Consider the following 19,463-nt stretch of genomic DNA (forward strand, 5'->3'; position numbering starts at 1 on the left):
AACTGTATGCTTAATTAGATTCAGCATAACAAAGGTCTGCAACATGACACTACATTTACAAGAAATCATTAGAATGAGAGTGCTGTGTGATATGTACTGTATAAGCTAAATATTCAGGCTGATTGATAAAGGTGGACAGTACCTAGCAAAAAGTGAAGTCACAAACCCACTTCTGTATGTTTTTTACAAATTCTATTCATCCCATGTAGTATTAGCTTGGGAAAATGAGGGCACATGGAAAATAGTTTCCTTGGCTGAAAGGGACTCAAAAGGTCAGATGGAAGTTTAGACTGGCCAGCTAGAGTGCCTGGACATTGTTTTTTGTAATGTTTAGCTCACAATGCAATAACAATAGAAACAGAACATACCATAAGAAGATAAACATGCACTGTAAAACAAGATGCACCATTTCCTAGAATCTTTAGGACATAGCCATGTTCCATGTGCCTTTATTCAGAGCATAACTAAGTGACTTTATCGCTTGTGTATTATCCAAAAAAACAAAGATATTTTCCATCTACCCATCAAATAGCCTGAAAGTATGAATGTTTCTCTACAAAGCTTGAACATCTGGGCATAGTATCTTAAAATGAGCTTGCATCCAATCTCATAACAGATACTCCTCTACTTTTCTTCTGATTTTGTTGCCGTGGTGCAAATTAAATTAAGTATCTTATTAAATGAAGGAAAAATATGAAAAACACTAATTTCAATAGTAATTTTTGTTCACTTTATGAGTTTAGGGAGAATGTAGTTTTACTATTGTTTTTATTGTATTCACAGTGTATATCTTTTGCCTAACCCTGTAAATTTTGAAATGTAACTATTGTAACCTAGAATGAATAAATATAAAAAGTAATAAAATGTTTCTTCTTGTTAAATTATAGACAATGGGCAAGATTTTTTTTCCTCATTTGGAAGTCATTTTAGAGTTCAGCTAGTCGGGTTCAGTGCCACTTGAACCATGCATGTGTTATGAAACTCTTGTTCTGACTAACTTCTTGAATAATATCAAGCTTGTATTGTGTTTTTTTTTTTAAACAAAAAAAATATTCAGTCCAAACTCTTTTAAAAAAAAAAAAAAAAAATCCTTCTATGGAGTCAGAGGCATTATTAGTATATATTGCCTAAAATTAATTTTTTAAGTCATTTAGGGCAATATTCTTAAGCATAACCTATGTTATGTGTTCTTTGGCCTGTGTTATGCAGGAGGTCAGACTAGATGATTCTAATGATGTTTTGGTCTTAACTATAAATCTATGAAATGCCAGTTTTCAAAATTTTTGGTGCAACTCCATGAATGTAAACAAAGTTACCTTGGATTTATACTAGATATAAATGAGAGCAGAATCTGACCTTATTCTTGCGGGATTTTTCTTTTAAGCTTTTTAATATTCTCTTCACATGATAGATACAAAAAATTAAACCTCTGTTGTGGGGTTATGCTCTTCAAATACTACAAAGCATTATGACTACCCATAAATAAGATCCAAAATTATTGCTGTATTGAAAGAATAAAAGAAGTCTTATCCTTATTGGTTTGCCATTAACCGAGTGCGCCTCCTACTACTTTGTCACCCTTTTTAATTTTTGTTTCAAGAAAATACTTGGAAGCTAATTTTTTTAACCATTAGTAATTTACTGTTTAGAACTATCCCAGCATCCTGATTGGCGCGATCAACTAGAACTCAGGAAACCTTCTATTCCCAGCTTGGTTGCCTGTTGACCTTGGGCAAGTCACGGCTGTGTGCCTAAGTTCTCCAATCTATAAGATGGAGATAATGATACTTACATCCTTTGTAAAGTGATTTGAGACTTCTGATGAAAAGCACTTTGAGAGATTGTTTTATATATAAAAATGTAGTGCCTAAATTCTCCCTACAGCATTAGTTAGTTAGTTAATCCTAAACTCCTACAGTATTATATGTGTCAAACAGCTGTTGGGTTTCATTACAAAGAGGCTGAATTTTATATACAATCATCATCACCCACCACTGAAATTTTAATTCTGCCACCCTTGCTCAGGCTCAATACCATTTCAGCGGGGCTTAGAGAGCAAGGGTGGCTGAATATGGCCCAAAGTGTTTTGGGAACCAGCAGGGAGAGAGGCACTATAAGTGACCAGTAAACATATATGAGATAGTGAACTAACTATATTGCAAACTTAAAAAATATAAAAAACTGACAGTTGAGGCCTGAGCCTGATTTTACACTGGTTGAAATTTCATTGACGCTTGTGTAGACAATTCTGATTTACTTCAGAGTAGGTGAGAACAGACTCAAACCCTTGATGTTTTTATGCCAGGGATGGCCTCTGCCATTGAAAGGAAAAAAATGATCTCTTTTTTGCATTAATATTAAATGTCAACAGCTGTATTTTGCTGCTGATTTATGTTAATTTTCAGACTTGTCTTTTCCCACATGTTTATTGCATTAATCATGGATTTAAGCTTTCCACCAATTTTGCTTTTTAAGCGTTTCTCTTAAATTGAGTCTCAATAAGTCTGATTTTTAAAAAGAGGAAAAAATATTGTTTAGCTTTTGTCAGCTGACTAAAAATCTTCCTGTTTCTCTCATGTGGAATATCATTTCTGATTGTTTCAGAGTCTGCTTTAATAACTCTGTGCCTTTTGAATTCCTTTTACTCAATCCACTCGTTTGAAACAGTAGCCTAATTCTTGTGAGAGAGCTGGAAAAAGTGTTGAATTTTCTTTCATCCTTTTCATAAGGATATTTGTAATGAAAACAGAATTTTTCTTCAGTAAAGTTCATTATTGTTCCCTTCCTAGAGTCAACAGGAAGGGGACCTGGCCAGGACATCTTATTTCCCTTATATAAATCCATGGTACACCCACATCTTGACTACTGCGTACAGATGTGGTTTCCTCATCTCAAAAAAGATATACTGGCATTCGAAAAAGTTCAGAAAAGGGCAACTAAAACGATTAGGGGTTTGGAATGGATCCCATATGAGGAGAGATTAAAGAGACTAGGACTTTTCAGCTTGGAAAAGAGGAGACTAGGGGGATATGATAAAAGTTATAAAATCATGAGTGGTGTGGAGAAAGTGAATAAGGAAAAGTTATTTACTTGTTCGCATAATATAAGAACTAGGGGGCACCATTACCTGTTAGGTTCACTCCCTCTAGGGCACCTGGCATTGGCCACTGCCGGTGGACAAGATACTGGGCTGGATGGACCTTTGGTCTGACCCAGTGTGGCCATTCTTATATTCTGATGTCCTGATTTTTCTGGTGCTATATTGTAATTTTGCAGTGCACCACCAGTGTAAACTGGCACTAAAGCTGGTGTAAACTGGCCTGTAAGGAGGAGGCGAGGGGAATCCACCAGTGGTGTGGAGCCACTATGGGAGCCCTTATGCAACTCCCACTTCTGCTGGGAAAAGAGAGCCAGGTTGAAGGAAAGGGGATGTGGCCAGGACATCTCATACTGTGCCAGTTTTTGGGTGCAGTTTTGGCTGCAGCAGGGTCATATCCATCAGGCTGCCCTAACCTAGTGCAAGAGCTGCATAAGCACCCTCAATCTCCAGTCTGGATGAACTTTGCCCTTGTGCAGAGAACTAACACAAGGCCAATGCAGTAAGACCCAGATTCTCAAAGTACTTGTGCTCCAACTTCAATTGAAATGGGTATTTGCAGTGGTGGTGCATCTATGTTGGTCCCAGGATATTAGAGAGACAAAGTCGATGAGGTAATATCTTTTATTGGACCAATTTCTGTTGGTGAAAGAGAAGCTTTCAAGTTTCACAGAGCTTTTCTTTGGTCACTGAAATCAGTGGGACTTAGGAGCTTAAATCCCTTTGAGGATCTGGGCCTCAGCCCTCAAAATAAAATGTAAGTGAGATTTTAATAGTGCATAGGTCTTTTGTCCCTTTGCAGGGGGTGCACTAATGTCACCCTTTGGGCTCATCAGCTGCACCGCAGGATCTAGCCCATAACTTTTTCTTTATCCAGATTGTGATGGCAGATGCCAAACTGACAGCCCTAACCTAGAGAATTCTTTTTATCCGTTTGAAAGAAGTACAGCACTGACAGTAGCACTGTTAGCTTCCCCATGCTGCCCTGTTCCTTGCCATGGATGAGGGCATGGAGTTCGTCAAGGTTGCCATCAAGGATTCCATTTGTAATGGTGGCTTTGGTCATGTGTATGTCTGTCTCCAAGGAAATCAGACTGAAAACACTAGCTCTTTTAAGATAGGCCACTGACAACTTTCAGTCTGTGCCAATATGAGCTGGATTTAAAATGGCTACCGAGGGGGGAAATGCTACTTATCGCTGTACAGATCTTCTAAGTGCTCTAATCCTTTCTTTTTAAGGAGAAAATCTTGGGTTGGTTATTTTTGTTTTGTTTTTTAAAAGGGCTTCACAGCTTTTCAGTAAGGCTTATATTCTAGCTTAACGCATGCTGACAGTCTCAGGGTTTTGCTCCAGTCTTGCAGTCATTAAGTTGGCATAATCAGTCATTTACTGAGGATAGGTTTAGATAGCCCTGATATTCATGGCAGATTTTGTTTCCAAATCTGATTTTTGAAAGGCAAGACTGAGAAAAGCAAAAATCTCTCTTTTTGTGGATGGTTTGTAAATAGTCCGCTTGTGATTATGTGGATTTTTAAAGATCCTTTAATGGTGGCGGTCAAATTGACAAAATTACTGTACAGTAATGTAAATTATATTGAAGATATTTGTCTGTCTGATGTATACTAAATTTAAGCTAAGTTATAAGGTGTGCTGTTTGGAAGTGTGGAAGATACAAGAGTGGAGCTACAGATAACAAGTTTATGCTTGTATTTTCTACTGATGAAGACTTTCACACACGTTATTTCTATGGGTAGGTGAAGAGAATATCACTCTGCATGTATATACATTTATTATACATTTTTGCATGATTATACATGTAGGAGTGGTACAATTTTGACTTGAGACTTTTGATACCATTTTCCAGCTATAATTTGACTCGTGTAGACATGCCTACTTAATTTAAATTTGGCTTCTGCTCTTAGAAAAATTAGTAATAACTAAAAGAGAAACCAAACATTGAAGGAATTATACACAGCTCCTTAAATTTTAGATAACATTCTTACTGAAAACATGGTCAAATAGTCAATATTGTACTTGACCCTCGTATCTTCTGCACTCAAATATTTATTTTTATAGATCACACAATATATTGATACCATATCACACGGAACTCTGATGATAAGACTGTGAAAACATGCCTTTGCATCATTCAATTATTGTAAATTCTGCATGTAATTTAGTCTAAAACGTGCAAAAAAACCTTCAAAAACAACCAATTTAATCATAAAGTGTACTTTGGATTTGCCTTTTTAAAAGAAAACAGTTCTTTCCACTAGTCATCAGGATTTTTTTTTCCGAGTAATAATCATCAGTATTTCATGTTGACATATTTGCTCTTTTATACATTGGCATTTAACTATCCATTTATTTTTTATGTTGGGTCTGTTTTGAATTTGTAATGTAACAACTTTGTTTTATGAAACTGATGTTGGGGGCTGTTCTGACTTGAAATAGTTTATGGATTTTTTTCATGTCAGGTTGCAGAACTGATCTTCAGCACAGTTTAAGCAAGATTCCTTCATAATGTGTGTTAGTGAAGTGGGTTGCTAACTGCAGAATAAGAATTCTTTAAAATTGTTGTGTTGGATTATTTTCTGAGGGATTGAGGAAAAACAAAACAAGCTCTGGTGGAATCAGTTGTGCAGTGACCCAAGATTTAAACTTTAATTATCTTTTTTTCTTCAGTGCCAAACACTTTTCATGTTATGCCCCTAAATAAGCCAGAGTTTTCTGAAAGAAATGTTTCTTTTAGAGAACTGCTTTTTTATTAGTATTTTAGTTGTTTTATAATTTAGAAGATTCTATACGACAAAAGTAGTAGTAGCCTTTTCAATGTATCCTATTCCTGCTGCAAATAAAAGCAATGCTATGCTGACATCAGCTGAGTCTTGGTCCAGAATATTCAAATATTTGTACATGTGCCACTCAAAAGTAGGATTCCTTTGCAGGAAATACTGGCCCTGTTGAAGTCAATGGGAGTTTTACAGTTGATTTCAATGGAGCGAAGATTTCATCCTTTACAATGCGTTCCAAACTGTCTAGATCAGTTAATTAGAGCTATTAAGGGGTACAGGCTTTTTTGAATGAAAACGGGGACTTTCTTAATGATATTTATTAATTCTTCTGCTTCCAAATGACCTTTTAAATGGAATTTGATTTTATTTTGAGGATGGGCTGCTTCTGGTACCCCCTCAAGTTACATGTTGTTTTCATCCCTCAAGGAAAGAAAATGGGCATTTTGCATATGGTGCCCAGTGCTATGCAAGAAAACAAAGCAAAGCAAAAACACCGCCCCTCCCCCTAAAACTCTTCTTGCTGCAAAATCCTGAAAGTTTACATCTTTTCCCCCAACACCTTGGTGAGATTCATACTGTGAAAACACTGTGCTGAAAGCATACTTGTTGCTATGCTTTGCTTTTAAGAGAAAACTCTGCCTGAAAGGGTATTATTCACTTGTCTATTTTTACATCTTTTTGCATTTATATATGAAAAAAGCCACTGCAGTTTTGACAAATGCCAGTGTCCTTGGCGGGTGGATTTTATGTAAGGAAACTTGCCTGGTGTTAAATGTATTGTAGTTGGATAATTACAAAAAAAAAAAAGTAGGTAGTTTTAGCCAAATTAACACCTAAAAGTGTAAGTTGTAATTTAAATTAGGTAGAATTCCATAAACATTTTCTCTTGCCATACTTTGTCCTGTCATTCAGATTATTTCTTTCCTTAAACTGAAACTTATCCGTTTTAGTATTATAAATGTAACATTGTTAAACATGGAGAATTTGCTGGGCTAATGTAAAAGATAATATGTAATTAGAAGATATAAGAGGGCAAGCTTAAATGGATGGTTATTCTGTATCTTTTCTATTTATGCAAAATTTAAAATGCCTCTGGTGTCAGATGTCCTTCCTCCAGTTGAAGTGTAATAGTTAACATACGTGACTCTTACTGTTCCTTGAGGACATGTTTAGGAAGATGTGGTGATCCTAGAGCTAGAGATTTGTTTTAAAAGTGTCTTTCACAACATGCATTCATCTTATGTCCATTGCTTTTCCTTTCCTCCTCAGATGGACCTCCGGTTGTAGCTCATTATGATATATCGGACACGAACTCTGACTCTGAAGTGGTAAATGTGGACAATCTATTGGCGGCTGCAGTAGTTCAAGAGCACAATAATTCTGTAGGAAACCAGGACACAGGAGCTACCTGGAGGACCAGAGGTCTACTAGAGGAACAGAATGCTGATACAGGTTCGTCTAAATTAACTTCCTTCTCTGATGCTGTAGCATGTATGTGGCCTGACACCAGTTCTAAAAAGTATAGAATTGTACAGATCAGGTATTAAAGGGTCATGTTGAAGAAAGGTGTGTGCTGAATGTACTTGGTTCTTATTTAAGGACAGATTCTGCCATCGTGTCTCATGCTGAGTAGTCTGTTACTCTCTGACTTGTTTCATTGAAATCAATGGACTCATCACAGAATAAGGGACTGCCCACGCCTGGTCTGTACTACCAAGTTACATTGATGTAAATCACCTTGCACCAACCTATTTGTGCATGTGTCTATGCTTAAATTTGTCTCTGGCCAGCATAAGCGCCCTGTTACAGTGACACAATAAAATCACCTCCAGGAATCCAAAGGTTGTGTAGCTACTGCCTGTCATTGAATACCTGCGTTACAATGCAATCCCACTTGTCAGGGCTCATTTCTAGGGCCCCGAAGGCAGTGCTCCACTGTCTGCAGCAGCTCTGAATGCTACCAACAACCTTGAATTGTTTTTTGCTGTGTCCCTCAGCAAACTATCTGTGAAGACGTCCTCATGTCCCCAGTTGTACTTCCTGCGGGTCTGCAAGTACAGGAGAATTATGCATCCTGTATTTTCAACGTTCATGAGCATAGCGCAGAGCTCTGCAGGCTCCATGCTTCTGTCAGAAGTAGCGGAGATGGAAAAATGCTGCATGGGTTTGTGGGATTTTAAAAAGTGTGTGACAATTATGGGATATGGATGGCATTATGGGATGGAGAAAGTTGAATGCTGAGAACTTAATCTGTAGCTCTTAGATCCCTGGGTATGTCATTTCTATCCCACCAACCCATTGCAAAAATTTCCCAAAAGGCAATGCACTGGATGGTGGCACGTGGCACACTGGGATACTTACCTGTGGTGCACTGCACTTTTACATCCACACAAGCACTCATAATGAGTATGACGCAAGCTGCCAAGTGTGCGCACACATGAGCAATGTACATACTTAGGCGGATATATGCTGACATCATCATGCTTTGACCACAGTTAGTAGCTTGGAAATGGCCTACTGACATAGGATGTGATCAGCTACAAATGAGGACAGCTGGAATCAGTTTCCAGGGGAAACTGAATCAGGCCTGTGCGTATCTGTTAGATATACTCCAAGCTATCTGTAACCATAAAGTTCAGATCCCAGCAGGGTCAAACTCAACCCTTCAGTCTTCCAAGGTAAATAAAATAACTCCCCATGAAATGTACTGTGTATAGGTCTTTTGGATGACACCTTTGAAAGCTAAGAACTCAAGTCTGCAAGATGCTGAGCACCTTTGCCCCAATCTAGCCAAGCACTTAAACATGTACTTAGCTTTAAGTGCTTAAGTAGTCCCTTTAAAACCAATAGACTAATCATGTGATTAAAATTAACTATATGCTTAAGTGCTTGGCTGGATCAGAGCCAGAGTGCCCAGCATCTTGCAAGGTTCAAGCCCTAAGTGATCAATCCTGAAAAGGCTTTGACTCCTACTTTGATTTTAAGAATTGGTCTACTCATGGTACTGTGCACTATAATTAGTCATAAGAGTTTGCAGGTTTGAGACCTAACAACCAGATCCTCCCTTTGAAAGCAGTGGCAGTTAGGCACCTAAATATCTTTGAGGATCTGGGCCTCAGATCCTGTGTGTGCACATGGACACTAAAGATCCTAAAAGTTTGCCCCTGTGTTTTTAAAACCAAATTCCCCCCTCACCTTACAATTCACCAAAGACCTGGTTGCATTTCAATGCTGTATGAAGGAATTGCAGTATTTATAGTTTTTAAAGCACTATGGGGAGCTTGGATGGAAGATGCTATAGAAATACAACATGTATATTTTTTTTAATCACAAGGAAAAATTTATTAGTACTTAGAAAAATGCCTGACTCTGATTTATCTCATGCAAAACTGCTGGGAATCTGTTCTCTTCCCCCATCCCCAAACCACTGCTTGGTACCTTAAAACTGAAGTCCGCTTTTTCTGATATCCTGCATGCAGACTATCCTTGTTGTTGAAACTCAAACTCTGTAGAGCTATGACTTTTTTTTTTCTCCAAGGCGCCATTTGAGTCATCTGGTTTGAGAAAAATAATCACATCTCAAGAAATTACATGGATCTTGCAAACAGGTGGAAGGTCATGAGGGAGTCAGATTTTGGATCTACTCCCCTTATTGTCCCCTTAATATCAAAATTACTTATTCCCTCTTAATGCCCACCTTTCCAAACATGTCACTGAGAATGGGCCAAATCCACTTCAAGTCAGAGTGGGCAGTGGGAAGTGTTGTTGAATGGGATGGGATGATAGAGGTAAATGGTTCCCATTCATCTCAATGGACAGTTGACAGAGGAACCTAATGATAATTTAAATGTCACCATTTACTGTTTCACTAGAGATCATTTTAGTAGAACTAAGCTAATGCTTATCCATTGTTGTTGGATGTAGTGGTAGATATTTAGTCAGAGAGCTTAAGGCCAGAAGGGACCACTGAATCATCTAGTCTGTATGTCACCATCCCCCAGCACCCACACATTAAACCCAGCAACTGAAATTAGACCAAAGTATTACAGCTCACAGGAGACTAGATGAGATGTGCCACAGGGAGAGAATAGGACAGAGGTGCCTGAAAGGCAGAGGCCCTTGCAATGGTAAGGACATGATTAAGTGAGATAACCCGGGCAAGTGACCTGCCCCCATGTGTTTTAGAAGAAGGTGGAAAACCTCCATCATTGCCACGTATAGCATTGTTAGGTCCTGAACACGTGAGCAAGAACCAGCCAGCTTGGTGCCACCCTGGCCATTTGTGTTTGTGACACAATGCAGTGAGGCAGGTAGTGGCTGTCAATGTTTGCTGGAGAAGGTAATAAGTAATCAAACATCCCTTTCTCTAAGTTGAAAGTCACCACTGCTCTTGCCTAAAAGGGAGATGGAAAGAAGAGAAGTATTCCTTCCTCAGTCCCAGAAACCTTAACTGCATCCTGGGGACAGCTCCAAAATGTCTCAGTTCCCATAGCCAACTGTTCCCTGTCGAATTACTGAATCCTCCAGCTTTTTCCTGGCAAATTCAGTAATGCAGTTACCTTCGTCAACAAAAAACCTGCAGCACATTGAACATTTGGGGGCAGCATAACATGGACTGAACTGAATATAAAAATAAATAATACAAGGTGTAGTGGATTGGACTAGGGGTGTAGAGAGGGGACAAACAGAGAACTAAGCGGGTTCGGGGTAGGTAGTATGGCATAAATCCAGCATCCTTACTGCATATTTAGGTCTTTAGCTGCATAGGACATGGAGACTTGGCTGTACTGATGGCATGAGAGGCTGAAGCTTTGGCCTTCCTTATGTGGTGACTTTAAAATGTATCTTCAAGGCAGATAAATACAAATGGTCAGTCTCTCAACGCACACTAGTGCAAATATTGTTTACAAATCTACCCATGAAGATGAAGCCAGTGGAAAACTAGAAAATGTTGAAGTGGTGATGTCTGCATTCTGGTGGAAACATCCTATAAATGCAATCTATTTTCTGTATTTAAAAAGTTGAAGATACTTTTGGATTAATCTGAGCTCACTGTCAAGGGCTTTCTTTTCTTTGTCCTAATAATGTTTGTAAAACCAGCCACCTGAAGCATTTCCATCTTCTTTTTGTGAGTCCTGGGCTACTCTGCAGTGTCTGTCAGGCTCCAGGACAGGCTGCTGCTTGAAACTTCTCCAGAGAAGCAGGACTAACACAAGTGCATAAAATATAAGTTGGTTAACATAATCTTGATTAACTTAAGTTAGTGATGTCCACTAAAGCCCTTGAAGATGAGAAGACCGGTCATGGCATTCTTTTCACTGAACTCAGTGGCTGGGTATCATCATCTTCTCAAATTAGTCTTAGTTTTTTGGGGTTGGCTCTTCAAGACTGTCTTCTCCATTCCAGTCCATGTTGAAGCAGTTCCTTGGAAACGCCACAGCACTGCCGGCCTTATGTAGGGGCAAAGTGGGTGAAAGCCCAGGGAGCTTATATAAACGTGGTGCCTCTGGAGGAGGGGTACTCCTCCTGCTGCTGCTCTGCTGGCATCTGCAGCCCCATGGCTCTGCCCCCTGTGTTGGAGCTGCCCCTGGCCAACTGCTCCTGGGAGCTTCTCGTTTGCTGTACAGGGTGTGTTGGCTGTTGTCAAGGTGTCGTCCCGCCCCTCTTCCCCCCCCCCATGTACTCCATCTCTGTAGAGCAGGGTATTTGAGGACAGGAATCACCAAGAAAGGGATGGCGCTGGTGGCTGCTGCTGTGTCTGAAGGAGTTTTCCTTCAGGCTGGTGAGTGCTGCTCTCTTAAAGAGGCAGCGCACAGTCTCTCTCACTCTCCCAGCTCTTTCACAGTCTCTTTCACTCTCACTCCCCAACACATACTTATGATGTTGTTGCTTGTTGGTACTTCCTGTAATGCATATATGTTCTCTGTAATTTTATTCTTTCAAAGTGCTGTTGTTTTAGTTTTTTGACTGGTCTGTGCATTTTATAATTTTATTTCTCTCTCATGCTTAAATTTAATTCTTTTGAGTAGTGAGTTCTAAAATGCCTGTCCTGGCTGGAGTAGCTATCATTATTACTTTTTATTATCATATTTTGCTTTGTCATTAATTATTTAAAGTGGTGCAATCAAATAATAGTATCCTTCTAGAATGCAACTTTACCTTGTATTAACCTTAGCAGTTTTAATGTTAAAAATCATTAGCTAAACACGTAACTTTAGACACTAGACAGATGAAAGTTGCTTATTTTCAAATTGTATTTTTAATTATATCTGTAAAATAACTTAAAATTAGCAGGAAAATAAATGCAGTTTCAACTATGATACCAATAGCAATGATGGAATCAAATGTTAGTGAGTCACATACATGACTGTGATCAGTGAACATAAATGCCAAAATAATTAGAAAAATTCCCTTTCTTAATAAAAGAGAAAAAAAACCTTAATCACATGTTAAAATTGTTTTTCACTAAAAACATAATTGACTAAAATGGAGTGCCAGTAACACATTTTAAGCAGATTTTATTTATTTTTGTGTCTCTAATAAAGATGGTGTAAAAAGTATCAAATGTATGTTTCTGATATCTGTGTTAAAGCTCTAGCACTGATACCTCAAGGTTTGGGATTGGGACTATCTTGCTGTAGTATCTCCTTATTGTTCTAATTTTACATGTAAGCTGTAAACATGGCTTTCACTGGAGTTTGTATATATTTTTTTCTTTGTATAACAATTAGATACAGTGCTCCTTTCAGCTAATTTCTAAATTATTTGCAAAACCTTAGAGATATCAGGTGGCTAAGTAGTCACTGGAATCATGGTTAAAGTCCCCCCTGCCCTCCCACCCCCCAACCAAAATCTGAAATGGTGCTCTGGGTGAGCCAGGAGGGCCTTGGGCTCTGGCAAGATGCAGCCTCCATGTGACAGCACAAAGCCCACCTTGAGCCACATGCCGAGCATCAGGGCACCACAAGCCACAGCAGCAGTGCAGGAAGGTGACAATACACCATATACCATGCCACCCTTACTTCTGTGGTGCTGCTGGTGGTGGCGTTGCCTTCAGAGCTGGGTTCCCGGCCAGCACCTGCCAGTATCAAGCCGCCCTGCCAGTGCTTAATTTGTCCTAGGACTGAGCTCTAGCCTCTGGCATCTCTTTTAATACAAATTAAACACTGGGGGAGGCAGCAGGGCTCAGAGGTGATGGGGGGGCGGGAGCCCAGGGTGGGCACGGAGTGATTGGCAGGGGGGAAATACAAGTTTACCCAGGGTTCAGTTTTCCCTAAGGGTGGCCCTGCTCCAGCTAATCAGACATGTTCCTTTCATCATCTTCAACGCAGCTTCCTCCTAAGAAGGAATGCTTCTCATGATGATGTTTCATTTGGTCAACCAGGTTTTGCATTTCTTTGTTGCATTGTTTGCATTTTGCACGCATGCTTGTCTTACCCACAGCTAGAGGAACGTCATTAAAATATTCCCAAACTGAGTCTCTTTTGTGACCTACTTCCATTATAGGTTTTCCCTTCTAGTGAGAGAATGGTATGGTAGATCTCAAATCAAGGCTACACTTAGCAAGACCTCAAGACTTCTGGAATATGCTGCTCGAACAGTTTCACTTTTGTTTCTACTGCCTGTCCCTCCCTTCTCACGTTTATCTCAAGACTTCTCCTTGTCCAGATCTATTCCGCCCCTCAACAATCTTCTGTTCATGGAACTTTTTGAAACTTTGCACTTTTAGAGAGGTAAGGGATTGATTCTGTGTACACAAATTTGCAGAGGGACAGTAAGATTGAGGTCTGTTATTTCTCACTTCTATATATTTAATTTATTTAAAAACATTTTTGCTGTTAACAAGCATGTTTCTCTCTGGAGACACAAATCCACAGTTTGAGAACTGCAAAGCTAAGCATCTCTGATGGTATCTTCTAGACTGAGCACTGAGTAGATAGAAAGATTAACCTAAATAATCTATACAGACGTCCCTGGAGCCCTGTAAGATTGGGTTCCTAATCCATGAACTTTTGGAACTCATTTACAAAACTTTTCTTAAATATTACATGAATATATTCTCGTACTATAGAATTAAAATTTCTAATCCCTATTCCAGGATGCGATATCTTTGAGCCATAATGTATCTTAATTAAAACTATCTTCAGATAGGCTTTTTCCTCAAAAAGCACATTAAAAAATCTGATTTAAATAAAAACTTCTATATTTTTTTAAAAATCATTTATTTTTATTCACCCTGTTTTCAGGTATCTATTTCATTCTCATACAGTATCAGATGATTTCTCTTGGAATGTGGTCACAAGGCTGCTCAAGATTGATTAGTACTTATGTGCAGGGTTTTTTGCCTTTCTCTCTATTTTTCCACAAGCAATCTTAATGCAAAGATAGCATCCATTGTTGACTTGGCATGACACAACACTGCTTGTCATACACCTTGACTTGTCTTCAAAGTCTCTTATCAATAACTGTCTCCCATATCTTTTTGTGGCTCAAGAGTTTAATGCCCCAGTAGTTACCACAGTTTTGTATGTCTCCTTTTCTTTTAAATATTGGTATTAATGTGTTTGCACCAGGCATCTTCTCAGTCCTCATGATGAAATTAAGCAATTGTGTCAGTATGTTTGTTTAATTGCCGCAGGCACTTGCATACTTTTGCAGGTGTGCCGTAGGAGCTGAGAACTTTTTTTCATGTTACTCAGTGCTTCTGTAAAAGCTTCTAAGACTGGTGCCATCAGACACCGACTTGGTTTTATCATATCTCAGTTCTCTTGGATTCTCTTCATTCATAAGCCTTTCAGAGTAATTTTTTCACCATTCCTTAATCTGGTTCTCCTTGATTAAAGTATGTCCACTTTAACTTTGATCTCACCAGTGTCCTGAATTCTCTTATCGTGGGTCTTAGCCACAATCTATATGTTTCTTTCTCACTCTCCTTTGTTTCAAGACGGGCTTATAAGCCTTCTCTGGCTTTAACCTTGGTGGCTGATTCCTCTTACTTTGCAATCTTTTTTGGCTCTTTTAAATCCTTCGGAACATTCTGCTGTTGGAGTATTGCTTGCTGAAATTTAAAACACTTTTAGTTTTCCTTCACAGCCTCTTGAGCTTTTTCATTCTCCTATGAGGTCTCATTGGGGAAGAACACTCTCGTTTTTGTTTCACGAAGCAGGCTTTTTGCACATTCTAGAATGTAGCTTGCAATATGATTCCACCATTGATTTGTATTTTCTCTTACCCCTTCTAAAGGCATCTTCTGCAACATTTAGCCCTTTCAGTAGCAGAAGGGCACTGTGCTTCACTTCGGAGGAAAGCCCTAGTCATATAGGTCATATAAAGGACTCTTTTCATGGATTTATTTGGAGTTCCAAGCCTCAAACATTTTGTAAGCTGGTTGTGTGTTCCAAACTCACTGGTCACTCTTCACTGTGCTCCAGGATTGGGAATTTGGAACACACTTTTCTCCCCTAATTGGCTTTCATCTTCATCCAGCCCTCTCTTTATCTGAGGCCTTGTCTACACTCTGGGGGTAAGTTGACCTAAGTTACGCAATTCCAGCTATGTGAATAATGTAGGTTAGGTCGACTTACTGCAGTGTCTGCACTTGGTTGACGGAAGAAACTTTCCCGTTGACTTACCTTATGCTTCTCGTTCTGGTGGAATACTGGAATCGATGGGAGAGTGATATGCAGCCGATTTAGTGGGTCTTCATTAGACCCACTAAATCAACCCCCGGTGCATCAATCGCCTCAGCATCAATCCCTGGTAAGTGTAGACATACTCTAAAAGCTTTGGGTTTCTTTGGATAAATGGCTTGCATTGTGCTTGCCAAAAAATCTAGATCCTCCACTGAAGTAGTCAGAATCCAGTAGATCATACATTGTGGGCTTATATGAGAAACTTTCTCTGTGTTAAAGTGGAAAATGTCTTCTAGGAAGTGGTAACAACTCTTTTGATTGGGATGCAAATACTTTGGGTTGTTCTGCAAGTGCTGATCTTGGAGGGTAAACAAAATACCTTGTGTGTGTGTGTGTGTGTTTGATGCTTGTGAAAGTGAGAAACTAACAGCCTAGGCATGATGTTTGTGTCTGTAAGAGTTTGCATATTCAAGTCTGCCTCTGCACCTCAATCCTCACCTGTACCCAAGCTTCTCATTGTAGTATTTTCTCATATTTGCTGTCCTAATCATGCTTTCTCGGGTGAATTGCTGAGCCATGGTAATATATAGCTCTATTCTTTAGCACTTCCATTTCATGCTTCACAGTGTGCTCCGCCACTTTATTACATATAAAATATATATAACAAAATACTCAGAAGTTCTGACAGCCTGGTAACAATTGTCAAGGGTTGTTCAGTTGAACTTGAATGGTCAAAGTAGTTGGCCTTAGCTGCTATTCATTTAAAGTTCAGCTGGCAAGTCATCTTTTTTTATCTTATTTTATTTGAGATGGCAGGCCCCGCCCCACGTCTGAGCCCCGCGCTTTCATACCCCTTCTGATATGATCAGAGACTGCGCCAAGGCGATGGCCCTCGCTTCCCAAAAGCAGTTATCAAGAAGGTTGGATCAGAGTGGGTATGGTCAAGTGGACATTCAAATAACATCATAGAAATTGAGGATGGAAGACTGATTAGGTCATCTAGTGAAGTCAGCCCTGTTCCCAGTGCAGGGAGGTTTTCTTCAGTGTATTCTCTGCTGTTGTGCTTTGTCTAGAACAGTTTTAAATCAAGTGATATTGCTTCCAGTGCTTCATGAAGGGGTCATTCCACCGTCTAATGGAGATCTTTACAATTAATAGAATCCCATTAGAAAGTTTTTTCTAGTGTCCAGCCTAAACCTGCTCTTCCTAATCACCCTTTCGATGCATCACCCTAATGTGTAACCATTTCTCAAGATCTTTTCAAATACTAGAAGTTATCATGTCCTTTCCCCCTCCTCTGTCCGTTTAGCAGATGTTCAGCCAAGCTAGATGTAAACACACCCTTTCCTTCTTATGAGTGCTTTTCCTCTGGGTGAACGGCACTCCCACTGTGTAGTGCAGCTAGTGCAACAACCAGCTGTTTCCTCAGGCAGTTGGAAAAGCAAGCAGTCTCCTTCAAGGCTGCCCAACCTCTCCCAACTCACCAGTATGCACTAAAAAGAGATGCAGGTTTTAACTTCCCTTGGAGCACTCACTGGTGGTAGATGACTTTTCTAGAGAACTTATCACCAGAGCACCCGAGTGCTTTTTTGGTGGGGTATCTATTAGGTATTTTTTGGGGTTCTCTACACCTGACTAACACCTCTTCACTAAATTATGCTAAAGATTTAGTGTTTTCCACTTCAAAGCTAGGACCTGCTGTGTCATGGCAATGTGGTGTCTGGCACAGTATGTAAAACAGCTTTTAAAACATCCTTATTGTTTGTTTGTTTGAACCACTCAAATGTCCAGTGAATGATACAGAAAAGTTGTTCTTTAAACAATATACACCTGCAGATCTTTTCATGAATGTTTTTCTAAAAGATTCTCTGATAGTGTTTGTTTACAGGAGATGCATTTCAGGAGAGTCCATTGCCAATTCTGTATTTTTCAGACTGTATTTTATGTTCTCAGCGGGCATCTGTATTTTAAATATCTGAATTTTGTAACTAGAAATTGATAACTACAATAGTATTATCATCCTCTTGTATTTAATATGTTTCCTCTCAAATCCTTTCCCAATGAATTCAGTTCTAAGGACAAGGTACCCTTTTGACCAAAATTCTCATCATCCACATAGCAGATACACAGAGATAATAGCAGTGAAAGTTTGTCCACACTTCCAACCCCTCTGCTTTGACTCTGTTGGAAAGAGGCCATCTCTGTGGGCAAGAGAGTAGTTCCGTTTTCATGTCCATTCTCTCTGCTGATATTAATAAGGGTCAATTGTGATGATGGTTTTTATGATGTGGCCAATGGGAGTTAGAGATCACCAATTCACTTCCTAAACCACCAGACAGCCTCGTGGAAAAAGCTTCTACTGACCTTGGCTGGATTTCACTGATAGGCAAGAGGTAGCAGAATGTATCCTGTTCTCCAACCCTTTCACTCATCAGTCACCAGAAAAACTATTTATACTGTAACTTCCTGTTAGTCTGTGACAGTGAACAGAACATTTGGCATGTCCTGGAAGAGAGCCTTTTGCCATTACACATCCCTCTCCAGTAGCCTCCTAAGGGAGGTCCTGTCCAGCAAGACAATGGCACAGGGCCCTGAGATGGAATCCTATCAAGGGTTTCAGAGTCCCACCTAAGAGAGCCTCACTGATCTGAGGTACTGGCAGTCAGCTTGTAGAGGGGCTAGGCTAGTTTCATGTGAGAGAGAAATTTGTTCTCTAGAATCAAGGAGAGAGCACTCTGCCGACAGAAGAGCTACACTACGTTTATTCGTTACTTTTTGTACGTGTTGGAGTTTAAGGGTTTAAGCTGCATGAAGAAGGGACTGATGGTTTGTGGTGTTTTTTTTTTTTTTTATTGCACGATTTCTGTTTCCCTTCCCTGGCTTTTAAAAAATAAACTGGAAATACCACAGAAGATTTTATTCTGCTTAACCTGTGATTCTTGATTTATTCACAGTAATGTTTCCTTTTCTGAGTGATGGGTGAGCTTGGGCTTCTGACTATATGGCACTGCTAATTCCTTGTCTAGTGATTTTCATGCATTCATTGCGTGTGCTGGAAGTTGCATTCAAAAAATAGTTCTTAGAGTAAATGCCTTAATCTTAAGAAAAGGTATGATGAAAACAGTTGTAAATTTCCCTCTTGTTACTTCAGTAACTGACTTGAAGGAACTTTCTTTTCTCTAAGATAAGGCATAATTTGGCCTTCATTTGGCTTTACCTCAGGGTTGGTCAGGAGCAGTCTGCCTTTTAAGGCACTTCTGAAGTACTACAGGTGAAGAATCTGATTATTTCTAGAGTTGGAAATCTCTCATAACAGTAATTGAATACGACCTTTTGTGCGACAGCCCTATCACTTGAATCATTCAAAACAAGACTGGACAAATCACTTCAATATACAGTATCAACCAGTCCTGCAGTAGGAGAGGGTTGCGTGAGATGATCTGATAGTGATCTAATAGATTATCTCAAATTCATTGATTATTTGTGGTTAGTTTGATGGGATGTATCTTTCAGCATTGGTTTCCTGAGTTATTTAGGCTCAGGTTCTGTTTGCATTTTTTTCTTCTATGCAGGTCATCTGGATCCAGGTTTCCTAGCAAGTGAGAGAACCTCTTCTGGCAATGCACAGATCAATGAAGAAATTAATATTGCCTCTTCTGACAGTGAAGTAGAGATTGTGGGAGTTCAAGAACATGCAAGGTACTTATTATATTTTTTTCTTTAAATAGTCAAATGAAAAAGGAAAATGCTGCCTGACTTCTGATGTTACAGTTCTTCAGCCATAACCAGTGCCAAACATGCGAAATATATAATGTTTTATTTAGGTTCGTAGGCTCTACCTATCATCGTGATATCAGAGTTGCTCATCTTTTTTAGCCTATTCATGTTTTCAGATGTACACAGATTACACGTGTGATTTCTATATCAAATATATTGAT

At 39.3% G+C, this 19,463-nt stretch overlaps 1 protein-coding gene across 2 annotated transcripts in view; it reads left to right on the plus strand.

The window, feature by feature from the left end:
• ARK2N (arkadia (RNF111) N-terminal like PKA signaling regulator 2N) overlaps window positions 1-19,463 on the plus strand; it is a 68,363-nt gene that overhangs the window by 37,639 nt on the left and 11,261 nt on the right. For both annotated transcript variants that reach the window (XM_032768958.2, XM_075066836.1), the window contains 2 exons: window positions 7,163-7,345; window positions 19,098-19,224. In XM_032768958.2, coding sequence (XP_032624849.1) covers window positions 7,163-7,345; window positions 19,098-19,224 — 310 coding nt within the window. The remainder of the gene's footprint in view (window positions 1-7,162; window positions 7,346-19,097; window positions 19,225-19,463) is intronic.

Source organism: Chelonoidis abingdonii, chromosome 6 (genome assembly GCF_003597395.2).
Source record: "Chelonoidis abingdonii isolate Lonesome George chromosome 6, CheloAbing_2.0, whole genome shotgun sequence".
Lineage (NCBI taxonomy): Eukaryota > Metazoa > Chordata > Testudines > Testudinidae > Chelonoidis > Chelonoidis abingdonii.